Here is a 14,555-nt window from a genome sequence, read left to right on the forward strand (position 1 = left end):
CAAAAAAAAAACAAAGAAAAAAGAAACATCATTCACATATTTCTTTCTTATTCTCAGGAGCTTTCTTATTAAAAGACTAAATTTTATCTCCCATCCTGAGACAGAAATGTATGAATATACTTATTTTTTAAACGGGTACATTTGGTACCTCGCTCAGCCCAGAAAGAGGGAAGGCAAGAAGGATGAAGGAAGGATGCCGCAGAAAGACAGAATTACCAACAAAGAACACAAGGGCTTCAGGCCAAAGAAGAATCATCCAGGCCTCTGAGTAAATCTGCCACCCAAAGGCCCTGAAACAGAAAAAAATACTCCACTTGTACAGTGTGGTCGGCAGCTCCCGAGGACCCCTGCCTCCAGTGTCCACACCACTGTGAAACTTTTTCCCTTTAACATGGATCAGATCCAGTGACTTGCTTCAAACATAAAGACTATGGCAAGAGTGATGAAATGTCACTTCTGCAGTTAGGTCACAAAGGACTTGACTTCCGTCTCTCTAGTGGATTCTATTCCCTCCTTGGTTTACGCACTTTGATCACGCCAGCTGCCATGATGGAGAGCCCTATGTTGTAAGAGACCAACACCAGTGAGGAACCATGGCCGTCAGTCCACTGGGCTGCAAGAACTCAGTCTCGCCACCAGTCAGGCGTGCTGGGAAGCAGATCCTTCCCCAGTAGAGCCGTGGGATGACGCTGGCCCGGTTGACACCTTGGTCACAGCTTGCAAGACCCCTAAAGCAGGTGGCCCAGCCAAGCCAGGCCTGGGTTCCTAATCAACGGAAACTGTGAAATAATAAGTATCTATTGTTTCAAGATGCCAAACATGGGGATGACGTGTTATTCAGAGACAGATAACCCGTACCTAAAGTCATCAATTTCTGCCTGCTTTGCTTAATGTGAGAGATTTCACTCCCCTGTTATGAATTACTATGGTCCCTTTGTGAACTTGACCAGAAATGAGTCAAAGTGATTACATACTCACGGGTCAGTATCCGGATGCATGGACTGGGGGCAGTAAGGAGCAGGGCCATTGTCCTAAAACTCTGAATAGCTTCTGTTGCTTCCCCAGGCTGCTTGGAGCTAAACTTTGCCCACCCTTAGGCCCAGTAACAACTAGGGGAGCTTTTGAAACGCAACTTTGCATGATTTCTTTTTCATTGTCAAGTCCATTTTCTTCAGCCTCTCACTAATTTCTAATTTGTTATCATTACTTTTTGGAAGAATGGAGCCTACGGGGAGACAGGTAGACAGGCATTTATGGATATGTATACAGTTGGCAATAATCACAGTTACACTTTCACCCCTGATAAAATACAGATAGCCTTCCATCTCCATCACTTACTAGCTACGTGAACTAAGACGGTTTACTCAGCACTTCTAAACTTTAGTTCCCTGGCCTGTGAAAGGAGGCAAAGAATTTTCTTGAACTTCTACAATTGTGATGGTGAAATACATTGCTTCACAGAGACTTACTGATTTATGCCAAATGCGTAAGAAATAATTTATTATCATAGCATTAAAATGCCACCATTGTCATCGGCATCAGAGTAAATGGACAGAGTTAAGTTCCAGTGTCCTCTGCAATTTTGGAACATGCCAAGGTCCCCTTCCAAGACTACACGGTAAACCTGCACTGGGCCAGATGTGTATAAACACACAGGCTGTTTGCTTCAGAGAGCAAGAAGTAACTCATAAATTTCTACAGAACTTACTTTCTGCGAGGAATTGCACTGGGTAGAGTTTGGAGAAGAACAGATAAGACTTCCTGCCATCATGGTCTTCCCTAACAGCCCTAAAAAGCACGAGGCATAGCAGAAAATGTTGAAAATTAAGTGTAAACCTGGCATGATAATCAATGATTGCCAAATAATGTGAGAAATGTATCGTAACACATGCCTTTTATAAGACGATAATGGAGAAGTATGAGAATAATTATAATATCAATAATAATACTATTAGTAGTTGTAAAATCATCACAACACTAATACTTCCTGGCGTTTAATGAGTTCCTGTGACGGGACAGAAATGCTTCTGAGCACTCTGCAGGCCTCTCCCAGCCTCTGTCCTCACAGTACCTGCCTGACGCAGGCAGTACCCGAGGTTACAGCTGAGGCAGGCAAGGAGCAGACTCGGCAGGGAGCAGGCAAGTGGCCAAATGCAGGATCTGAACCCCGATCTCCTCACTCAGAAGCCTAAACTCTTACCACGCCGCCCAAATGTGCAAAAAGTGCTTTACAAAACACTCCACAGCCCACGGTCAATCCACATTGAAGTGATACTTTCCTAACTAGTCTTAGGCATGGTCCCCACTAACACTGCCCGTCACACAGAAGGAGGAAAAGCCATCAGGACCATGGGCACATCTCTCACTGTTTTGCTCGAAGCCTGTATCAGGTCCCAAAGAGGCAAAACGAGCCCGTTATCTGTCTATACACAAAAAGCTAGCCATTGGACTACTTTGGTCCAATTACCCAGCCTATTTTCCCAAGCAAAGCAAAGGGTAGGCTTGGCAAAAAAAATCAGTAGGCTGGGAGGCCAAGGTGGGTAGATTGCTTGAACTCAGGAATTCAAGACCAACCCGAGCAAGAGGAAGACCCTGTCTCTAAAAAGAAGAAAAAAAAAATAACCAGGTGTTGTGGCAGGTACCTATAGTCCCAGGTATGTGGGAGGCTAAGGCAGGAGAATCATTTGAACCCCAGAGTTTGAGATTGCTGTGAGCTGTGATGCCACAGCACTCTCTCGAGGGTGACAAACTGAGATTCTGTCTCAAAAAAAAAAAAAAATCAGTAGGGCTGGGGTGCAGTGGTCTAGCCTATAATTCCAGCACTTTGAGAGGCCAAGGCATAAGGATAGGTTGAGCCCAGGAGTTCAAAGCTGCCATGGGCTATGACTGTACCACCATACTCCAGCCTGGGGGACTGTGCAAGGCCCTGTCTCTCAATATTAAAAGATAAAACATTAGTAGAGCTGTTTCTTTCTTTGTTCTGTTTTCTAATGGAAACTGATGAGATTATTTACTTCTGTGAAGATAATTTGGTGAAAACAATTACTCCATTTAGTCCGAGGTACTTCCCAGCTGCAAGTCTGAGAGGTTCCTTCATTTTTGTGCTTCTCATCTGTCTCCCCCACACATGGTACCCAGGAGGACAGAGCCCCCCCATTCAGTGTTCTGTCCCTAGCAGAGGGCCTGACGTATGCTAGGGGCTCAATAATCCTTGCTGAATGAATGTACGCATACAAAAAGAAACCTTGGCCAAGCTCCTTATGGCCACACAAGAATTCATTCAGCCAAAAGCCCTGTTTCTATCTATCCTCTCCTTCTACTCCCTAATGCCCCAGTAAGTATAATATCCCTTCTGGAGGTCGATGAGGGTATTGTACTTATAAAAGGGCAGTAGTATCCCTCCGGTTCCCTTCACTCCACTATGTGTGTGTCCACAGGGGTCTGCATTTCACAGAAGGGCTCGCCGAGCTCACTCCTCAATTACCTGAGATGCTGCTGGTTTGACTGTCGGTTTGAAACCAGGATTCAAAAGATGCACAGAAGTCTTAGGAGTTGAAATGATCCCCTTGGGATTTTCTAGGACAGTCGCTCCCGAGTACGGGCCCACCATTTCCAACAACGATAAAGACAGAGTCACTCATGAACTTGAACGTACTCAGTTGAGAGGTCTGCTCTTTGTCCTGCAATTGTGACCTGTCCACAATTTTTGGCATTAAAATGCTCATAGGTTTGTTTTTCATCCAAAGTTGTTGGTGCAATGAGAGGTCTGTGGGCTCGTGTTCGTCTCCCCTTTCTCTTTTAAGAAACAAGGTCTCGCCCTGTCACCCAGGTTGGATCTACAGGGACATGATCACAGCTCACTGCAGCCTTCAACTCCTGGGCTCAAGCGATCCTCCTGATCCTCCTCCCTCAGCCTCCTGAGCAAGCTGGGACTACAAGTGTGAGCCAGCACACCTGGCTAATATTTTTCTACCTTTTTAGAGACAAGGTTTTACTGTTGCCCAGGCTGGTGTCCTGGCCTCAAGTGATTCTCCCACCTCAGTCTTCCAAATCGTCATCTTTTTTAAATTTCCATCCAAATTAAACCGTTCTGCTAACCTGTGGGGCAATTTATCTTGGTTAAAAAACCCATGTGATGGCTAAGAAAACTGAAATCCAGAGAGTGTAAGCGACTTGCTCAGAGAGACACAATAGTTCAAGGGGAGAAAATGCCACAATTCCCTTCGATGAGAATAACTATAAAGTCAAGCCTTGAAAATGGGGCTGGGCACTTAGCTGGTTCTCAGGTAACATGGGGACAAGGTCTCCGCAGATTTTCAAAGCACTTCTTTATCTTAGTTAATAAGGAAGGGGAGAAGTATCTCAAGAATTCGGAGCACCAGGATTGAGACCTCTTTTGTTTTTTTGCTAGAAAAACATTACCCTACACCTCACAGGGAAAAATCAACATGGCCAGTGAGTTATACAAAAATCAATGTTCGCAGAAGAAACATTCCAGAAACATCGTCATGGGGCAACACAAACTCCTGGCATCGGTTTAATCACACTGGCCCTCCAATATCTAAACGGCACTGCGGCCAAAAATCACTGGAAAAAAGTATGAAATTGGAGAAAAGGAAACTGAAAGAGGGGAGGATCAAAGAAGGCTCTGCACACTCAAAAAAAAAAGTAATAAAAGAGCTAGAAAGAGAGTTATAAAGAGCCAGTGCATTACCACAACGCCAACGGGTACACGGAAGGAGAGGCAAAGAGGGAGATAAAACAGGGGAATTTCAAATCTCGGTTAAACGTTCATTAAATAATTTGTCACACGTATTAAGGCCAGACAAGTCACTTTTTCCCCTCTCGGGTGCTCATTCGGGAACAAAAGCTGAGCCAGACTTAAAACGGTATAAAGCAAGGCAGCAAAAAAACCCAGTGATGAGGTGTTACAGCTGCACCAAGGCAGATATATTTTCCTTCTCTTTGTTTTTAATGAGAACGTGGCCAACCTTTTCTGAAAGCTAAGGTGTGCTGTGGATGCTGGGAGCACAGGCAGGTCGGAGGGGTTCAAATCTGCTCCGCCTTCTGGAATCTGCCTCCGTGGCTCCTGGGGCTTGTACATATGGGGTTTTTATGCTCACTGTTCGCAGAGAGAATTAGACCTTCTGTGACAGACCCAGAGCCGTCATTAGGAGAACAGGCATCTGCGAACAACAGGAAGGGAAACGACCCTGCTCTTGTGAAATATGCCAGGCACGGAAAGATAAATACGAACAAATACAACATGACTTCACTTACATACGATGACTCTGAAAGGGTCACACTCACAGAAAGACAGGACAGCTTGGCGATTGCCTGGGACAGTGTATTGAGATGTAAATCAGAGGATACAAAGTTTCCATTGTAACAAAGCTTCCATTGGACAAAATGAGTAAGTTCTAGAGATCATTTGTACAGCCTGGTGAATACAATTAGTAATAATGTTATTATACACTTGAATATTAATAAGAGACTAGATACATTATTTAGCTTGATTGTGGTAATCCCTGCACAAAGCCTGTGTATATCAAACACCGCATTGTACACCATGAATATATCCGTATATTGTATGTCAATTACAGTTCAATACAGCTGGGGAAAAATAATAGTGATAATGATAACAATGATAATATTGAATGTCTGCAGAGTTGCAAGCATGTTTCCAAGAACTCTGAACATTCATGATGTTTAATTCTCACTGTAAACCAATAATTGTACCAGCCCAAGTCTACTGAGCACCTGGCATATTGTAGATGTTATAGTTCATGATGTCCCTCAAATCTCAACACGAGCCCCAGATGTAGGCGTAACAGCCCAGTTTTAAAGAAGAATCTTAAGGTATGAAACGTGCCCAGGAGCTAGGACAGGATAGGGCTGGGTTTGAGCTGAGAGCTGTACAGCTTAACGCTCACCCTAGGTCTCCCGCATCTGACAGTTCTCTCCTTACATAGGATCCTTCCTTACACACGCCTCTGGGTAGACTCCTCACATGGCACTTGATCCAGAGCCAGGGAGGCTCTGGGTTCCTTGCTCTGTGGCTCTGGGCCAGGACCTTGACCTGATCGTTTATCTCTTTACACCTTCTAGACTGCAATCCCACACCCACCTCACACTGGCGAATGATGATGAACGGATGGAGGACTGTCATTCATAAAACACCTGTTCATCTTGGAATTCTTCATTCACAAATGTTCCCTGAGCATTTACTCTATGGGTAAGGGATACAGTAACAGGGAGGCAAAGACAACACTTTGAGGAGACAGGGAGACAGACGTTAAGGAACAAACTACAGAAATCATCTTTTTAAATTACAGTCACTTTACTCAGGAGAACATCTGGGGCCCTTCGTTCACTTGCTCTGCACATGTTTGTGGGGCCCTGTTAGTGTTACATGGACACCTATTCAACAGAGCCTGCTCAGAAGCCATTACCCCGTCCTTTTCCTTGCCACCAGAGTTTGTCTCCCACCTTAGAGGCTCAGAATACCAGTTATGCACTTTCCTAGTCACCCTCATCCCTAGGATATTAATAGGTCACATGTCCCCTAACCAGCAGGATGAGGGGATGTTGGCTTAGGAGGCTAGATCTGAGACAGAATGTTCTTCCTCTTGATAAAATGAGACAGAATGTTCTTCCTCTTGATAAAAGAGGGAGGCATGGAAGGAGGAGCCTCACCCTTCCTGTGCTGCCTTCAGACATTATCATGTGGGACGCAATGGCAGGTGCTGCTGCAGCCATCTTCTAAGCATGAGGAAAAAGCCAAGAGGATCACAAAGGAGCTGCCCAGATAGTGGCCAGACATACTCCTGGCTACTTCAGCTTCTCCAGACACATGTGAAAAAAACCCTCTATTATTGCAACCATCTTTAGAGGGGCAAAAATAACCTGTGACCCAAAGTATCCAAATCAGTATAGAAAATAAACCTAAGAAAGGCCAAACTATTTCAAAATCATATGACTAAAAAGTGTGTATGTCGGGGATGGTGGGGAGGCTCCGTGAATACAGCCATAACGAGTCCCAATCCTCTGCTCTCTTCCAACCTACCATCTCCACTGGCCTCTGGATTAACCAAATCCTGTTGACATTAAAGCCTGGGCACAATTGAGAGAGGACTTACGAAGCCAGTGCTAATGATAGGCCCAGACAGTGAGAAGGATGTCTGAGGCTCTAAGAAGGTGGCCTCAGGGGGACGAGGAGAAGCCCAGTCTCCAGCTCCTTCTGTGGGAGCCAGTGTCAGAAAGCTCAAGGATGGGGCAGGCACAGAGGGGTCCTATGTGTCCGGTTGGCTAATCTATCTGGACTGGCAAGAGCAAGGCAGCCAGAAAATTCAACCTTCGCTCAGGAGTCTCAAAATATTGACACTAGTAAATAATATGCTGAAATTCCCATTTTGCAAACTGTATTTTCTCCTCCCAACAGAAAGACGTCCCTGCTTTCTACTCCCTGTGCCTTGTAAATAACACTCCAATGTACCAATAAAGATTCAGACTTGGGGGGGGGGGGTGTTTGTCCTTGAGGGGGTCTCCCGTGTAGTCAGCTGCAGGTATTTAAAGGGGAGACTGGTGGTGGGGAGTATTTTTCTAAAATACTAATTTAAAGAACAAATCAACATCTATTATCTCCTTCATTATGTTTTAAATTGTACAACTATAAATCACCCTGCGGCAGGTTATTCAAGGGCAGAATTACCCAGTTTGGCTTTCAGGAAGGTTAGAAGAATGACATCTTGTGCTTTTTCTAGCTGTAATTTATAACTTTGCAACAGAACCTGCGTTGCAGGCCCATCCATTAGCTGGGTAACTGCACATCTGTTAAAACTCAGCACAATGAGCGGCTTTACACGGCCACAGGAAACCGTAACCCAATCTTTTCAGAAGTTCTATAAACTCAAACCATTTTTTTTTAATGGAGAATGATTTGAAAATGCAGTTCCCTAAAACATCTGCTAAGCTCTCGCTACCCTAACACATGATATTCTTTCTACTGTTACCTGCCAACACAAATATTTGGTTGCACAAAACACCCCGATAGGCACGTGACCGAGCTCGGTTTCAAATTTACATACATACTGATCCACAAAGAGCTGGCGTGGACCAAAGCGCTCTGGCGGAGATATTGTTTAACAGAACTAAAGGCTCATGGGGGGGGGGGGGCTTTAATTTCATCAAGGTGCTGTCAAATACTTTGCAAAGGAAACACAACTGCACAGTTAAATAGACACGGCAGGGGGATGCGGCTGCATCAGACCATGTAAATGGACCTAGGGGTAGTGAAGGTTTCAAAGCTGGTTTACCATTTTCTTAAGCTGGGGGAGCTCTCTCTGCTGTTTCATCAGAATATAAAGATAACAGTTCCAAGACTATAGAACTGTTGTGATAAATCAATGAAAACACGTGTGCTGATATGTAAGACATCCTGGTATCTGGTCTAAACAGCCAATTTGCATCTTACCTGGAAGTATGGCAGGGTTCTAAAGTCACATCACATAGCAGCAAATGCCAACAGCAAAATCACCCTTGAAAATCTCTTACGTCACCGGATAATATAACGCCTGAACTTGTGAATTAAAGCCATTAGAGAAATGTGTACATATAAATATACATACTAATCTACAATGCATATTAATGCATGCATGTGCAAATCATAATTTTAGAGTAACTTAAGGGCATAAAAGAAAACCAGAGAGATAAAAGAATAAACATATAAATCCCCCATGATGTGACTTCCTTATTCTTGATAGAAGGCATTCAACGGACTTTAGTTTCCTTTAAGATATTTTGGAAACAGCTACTTGAAGAATCCTCCAACTTTTCTTGAACATTTAAAATCAACTCCATTTCCATTTTTACCTACCGTTTTTTATTTTATCATAGAGTGGAGAGAGAGGGGAAACACTTTCCCAGCCTTCTGGATCTTTCAAGAGGGAGAGGGTGGCAGAGACACAGCTTTCCCAGTAGGGGTCACTGTGCCGAGAAGTGATCCTATGAGTTTCTCATTAGTGATTATAATACTGCAGGCGGCCAAAATGGAAAAATTAATTAATTTCAAAGTGATAATGCATTTACAGCAACAATTAGAAATGTATAACTGTAAAAGGGCAACATTTAAAAGACAGATTGCATTTAATAAAGTTGCACAAGAACATCCAATTGTAAAATTACTGATCTGCAACAATATTCCTTAAAGAGGCACTTAAAATAGCCTGACTCCATGAAGGGTGACCTAATTACTGTAACTAAAATCACCGTAGTCACAGCAAGTCACAGCAAATAAAAAAAGGACGTTGATATTGGAATACTGCTGTTTAATACTTAAGGGAGCCGGCGACAGCGGAGGAAAGGCAGGCAGGGCTTCCGAGTGCAAGGCTGGTGTGAATTTCTCGTTTCCTTGACCGCAAGCAACTGAATGTGAACTGTAGCAACCTGCATGTCAAAAGGAGAACGCTTTCCCCAAGGTGAGACGCAGAAGGGGCCAGGGAGCACAGGCAGAGGGCTAGCCGGCGGGTGATGGGAGACGGCGCCTATGCAAACCTTCTCTGTCAGCACTTAGAAATCCTCTACTCAGAGAGGGGATGAGGATACGGCCTCGTGGTTTAACTGTCCAGAAAGACATTTGCATTAAATTGTCAGAAGTGCATCTTCTGTCCATGTGCATCTTTATCGTGATGGAAACAACGCCAAGGTTTATACGAAAGATATAGCACGTCACTTTTCCAATCAGCTCCATCTAGCCTATTGGTGAAATTGATCAGTCCCAAGTTTACAGGAGTGCTGACTCCTCTCCTAAATACAAGAGTCCTACGTGTTTAATAAAAGAGAAGGGACTGGCTGTGAGTCTAACAAGTTCCACCTCTTCCGAAAAAGAGTTACAAGGAACCCCTATGGCTAAAAACATACCACCAAACGCCTAAAATGTACAAGGATGTTATTAGAGAGGATTTTATTAAGAATGTAAACTAAGCTGCCTGTCCCACAGTCTCCCTTATCTTTAAGTTTATCTTAAATAGTCCATTTGTGGCATATAAAAGGTGTTATTTTCCAATCATGTAGGGACATTAACAGGAAAAGTCTACACCACTACGGTTTCTTGGGAACAAGATGTGCAGGTTGGAGGTCACCTAACCAGGCTCTCTCCCCGCAGACACCCTTTCCTACCTTGCCAGTAATCCTCTCCATGAGCCTCCAGGGAAAGGGACCAAGCCCTCCCCCCATGCACCATCACCCACTCCCAACGAACAGGCTCCTTCAGCCCACGAACCTTGTTGCACTCGTCAGCAACAATTGCACGTTGGGGAATAATCTTCAAGACGAAGGTATTGCTCACAACAACAAGAATAACAGCGATGGCGGCAAGAAGTGCCACAGACATGTTGTGTGTGACAGGCATTGTGCCAGGGATATTGTCTGACCAAGCTCTTCAATGTGGCAGCCACCAGGCACAGGTGGCCATTCCAATTTGAATTAAGATGAAAGCAAACCAAAAATTCACTTCCCCAGTTGTGTTAGCCACAGTTTGAGAACTCAATAGCCACTTGTGGTCAGCAGCTACCACACTGGATAGACAGACTCTAATCAATGCAGAAACTCTATCCCCATCATCCTGGGTATTATATCTGCCATTGCCTGTGCTCTAACCAACTGTGCGACCATTTTAGTGGTGAGGGGACAGGCTCGGAAAGCTCAAGTAACTTGCCTAGGTTGTCTCAGTTCTGAAGGGAAAGAGCTGGACATGACCATTAGGACCTTCAGCAGGAGAGCTGCTTGGTCCACTGCCCTGGGTGACCACATCCTCTCCTTGCCACCCCTGGGAAGCCTTGTCAAATGCTTGTGCAAGCACAAGGGAGTTGCTGACCTCCCCAGCCCTTAGTATGAGCACTCCTCCACTCCCTGGGCAACTTCAACAAAACTTGGGGGTTTTGTGGCATTGCCAAATTTCTCCCAACCCTCTCAGGGGCTCACTGCTCATTTTCCCACGTGCTTCTCACCAGGGCCCTTAAAGATCAGCCTTTAGTTTACCCAAGGCTGGTCCCAGAAGGCAGTTTTCTTCCTCCCAGTCCTAGCCCTGCTTCAGTCATTGCAGCCTGTTCACAAGTAGTCTCTGAGCTCTCTGTACGGGGCACAGGGGAGATAAGGTGGGCATCTCTGAACACGGTGTGGGCAGGAGGAGGAGTCAGCACCTCTGCTGTTGCTGGGAGGAGCTTCCCCTAACTCGCTGCACTTCCCCATCCACACAGCTTCTGCCTCAGTTTCCACATACAGACTCTGTTTTTCCACTTGGCTTGAGCACCATCCACACTCCCCACCCCACCCCACCGCCACAGCAACAGTCTGACACCATGACACGGTTGTCTGCCCTACATCATTTTCTGGCCCTTTTAAGAAATTCTCCTGTTAGGTCCAACACACCCATGATCAAGCCCGACTTTGCCAAGCAGACTTTATATTACATATTAGAATATAATTAACTCTTCCCCAAATACACAAAAGTATTTACTCACCTTTATTTCACCAGCATCTGTCTCCCTTCTTCTCCGACCTTCCCTTGTCCAGAGTCCCTAAGCCCTGGGCTCAGGTCACAGAATATAATAGTTTTGATCATATTCCATCAACAAGCCCTCATCTATTGGATGGTCAGACGGTGCCATCCCCCCTGCACCAGATTCTGCACAGACACAAATCTACCTTCAAGTCTTTCCCACCATCAAATGCTTTCAGTAGGAAGAAGTTTAGTGAGGCAGTTGACAAATGACCATCAAAAATGCAAAAACTTCATACCCACCCTTGTGAACATATTTCTAAAACCAACTGCAGGATTCTGCTTCATCCACAAGGATTTGTCTTAGGGGAAGTAAAGAGTTAAGCACAATTCTAGCCATTGAAGGATTTTCCAGGGGCAGTTTACACCCATTAAAATAAGACACTGGAACATCCTGACACAGATTCTCAAGGAAACCAAGGACTCACATCTGCTGCTAATTCAGTAGTCACCATCTAAGTTTTTTACCTAGTGCCACAAAATAGCTCTCAACTGCTGTACTCAACAAAACAGATTTACAAAGTCTCTGAATCAAAAACCCACATCGAAAGAAAACAAATCATCATCAAATCATCATTTCACGTGGAGCATTTCAGCCATCCTTAGCACAGTATTAAAAAACCACATCTTCTATCCAGCCCAGAGAGACACCTTTAGGGAAACGAATTTAACCAAACGTGGATGGCAGTGGCTGCGAGAGCCCTCTCCCCAGCTTTAACAGGGCAGACAATGTTATCAGTAGGACGAGATCCAACCTTGCAAGAGGCTGGAAGGTGGAGACAGGACCTCCCTGAGAGATGCCGCGTGTGCTGGCGGTGGTCGGCGCAGTCACTTACCATGGACTTGGTGAAAGGCCTGGCCAAGGTAAACAGCAGCGTGTACACCCACCAGTTGCGATGAATGGAGGAGTACATCATATTCCCGGGGTGCACGGCGTTGGATGTGACCCCGCGCGGGGACAGGCGGCGGTGCAACTCGTTGGAGAAGAGGATGTTGCAGAGTTTGGACCGGTTGTAAGCCAGCATGGCCCAGTAGTCGTTTCGGGACGGAGAAAGGCGGCTGAAGTCCAGTTTCCCCGAGGAGTCATTAATATCCGTAAATCTAAAAAACAGAAAGCACGATGGGAAGCCACTGAGCTCTGACTTCCCAGGTAGCTTTTTATTTCATTAGAAATCCACAGACACCGTGCAGAGACCACTGAAAGCTCAACCACGCCCACATCGAGACAAAGTCTCCCATAAAAAACCAACGAAGGTGACGGAAACAATATAAAGAAATTAGATCTAAAGATAAGACTTTGTTTATGTATCTTTTTTTTTTTTTTGAGGCAGTCTCACTCTGTGGCCCTCAATAAAGTGCCATGGCATCACAGCTCACAGCAACCTCAAACTCTTGGGCTTGAGCAATCCTCAGCCTCCCGAGTAGCTGGGACTACAGGCGCCCACCACAACACCTGGCTAGTTTTTCTGTTTTTAGTAGAGATGGGCATCTAGCTCTTGCTCAGGCTGGTCTGGAATGCTGAGTTCAAGTACTCCCAGAGTGCTAGGATTATAGGCATGAGCCACTGCACCCAGCTTAAAATCAGGAAAAGGCCCACACTCTTAAGTGTGGCTGCCCTAGCATGCTAAATTTCCGCCATCCCTAACATACATTTTGTCAAAACCTTCAACAGGAAGTTCCAAGATAATTCAATTAAATGGGAAATCATCTTAAATAAAGGGCTGCCGCTTCTGGAAACAGAAAGATATCACATCCCTAACCTCTGATGGGGCTTTCCTGGGTTATTTTAGCCAGTGCTGGAATCCCGTACATTTTCCTTTCAGCATCCAAGTAAATCGAGACGAGTCTTGCTGCCTCCAAGACTCTCTTGCAGATTAAAAATTAATGATTATAAAGGGGTTGTAACCTTGGTGAGGTGCCATCAATAGTCTTCTACGTTTAGAAGATAAATGTAAACAAAGCCAAAATGAGTTCTGGCACCGTCTAATGTTTTTAAGTATACCCCTGGCATGGGTGCCCACAAATCAAAGTAACTAGTTGATGTTTTATAATTGGGTCTGACGGAGTCGTTAAACACCAGCTGTTTGTTTCTCTCTCTCTTCTCCTCTCTCTCTCTCTTAAATAACAACAAAGTAGTGACTGCCCTTAAAAAAAAAAAAAAAAAAGGATCATAACAAACAAAAGGAATTTTCTAGACGGTCTCATCTTCCATAAAGGACTCTTTACATCTTGCCTTATTGAAGGAGTTCTGGGCACCGGGCAATAAGAAAGCGTAATGAGAATATTCTAGAAAACTGCTATGGAAAGCAAAAAGGAAAATGAAAATTATGGAATAATCCCATTGTTCCTTCCTACGAGAAGTATAGGTTGGGCTAACACCAAGAAAAGTATCACAAGGGCAGATGAAATTCACATTTTAATGGAAATTAAATATCCCTTCTCCAGGACTTAGTCGGTGACATCCACTTTCTAGTGTTAAATGACATTGCTGCTCTAAGGTCATCAACAAAGCCGATGGCCAGAACCCTCATCAAGGGCACAGCAATGAGACTTACAGACTAATTGTTAGCTGCCTGTTTTCAAGCCCCCAAACCTCAGGAAGAGCCTGACTTCCAAGCTGATAGTCAAAGACAGTGAACAGTGAAACTTAGCAGGACATTATAAAATTCAGGAGGACCTCTATCTGGCTGTTATCATGATTGCTGGTGGGGACCAAGGATGGTGAATGTCCCACAATGCCAGCAGAGCCAACAAGACTGCCCTAGAGGACACTCACAGAGATGAAAAGCCTGCGTATAATTGTCTGAGCCTACAGTCTAACTCTGTGTATATGTGTGAATAAATGAGTGTGTATGTGTGAATCCATGCATTTTTTTTTAAGAGTCTCACTATGTCACCTTGGTAGAGTACCGTGGCGTCATAGCTCACAGCAAACTCAAACTCTTGGGCTTAAGTGATTTTCTCACCTCAGCCTCCCAAGCAGCTGGGACTACAGGCA

General features: G+C 44.7%; 1 protein-coding gene across 1 annotated transcript in view; it reads right to left on the reverse strand.

The window, feature by feature from the left end:
- WWOX (WW domain containing oxidoreductase) overlaps positions 1 to 14,555 on the reverse strand; it is a 970,358-nt gene that overhangs the window by 656,207 nt on the left and 299,596 nt on the right. Inside the window, exon 8 of the mRNA XM_003791310.3 lies at positions 12,394 to 12,658. Coding sequence (XP_003791358.1) covers positions 12,394 to 12,658 — 265 coding nt within the window. The remainder of the gene's footprint in view (positions 1 to 12,393; positions 12,659 to 14,555) is intronic.

The sequence above is a fragment of the Otolemur garnettii genome, unplaced genomic scaffold, assembly GCF_000181295.1.
Source record: "Otolemur garnettii isolate 467f Iridium unplaced genomic scaffold, OtoGar3 scaffold00047, whole genome shotgun sequence".
Classification (NCBI taxonomy): domain Eukaryota; kingdom Metazoa; phylum Chordata; class Mammalia; order Primates; family Galagidae; genus Otolemur; species Otolemur garnettii.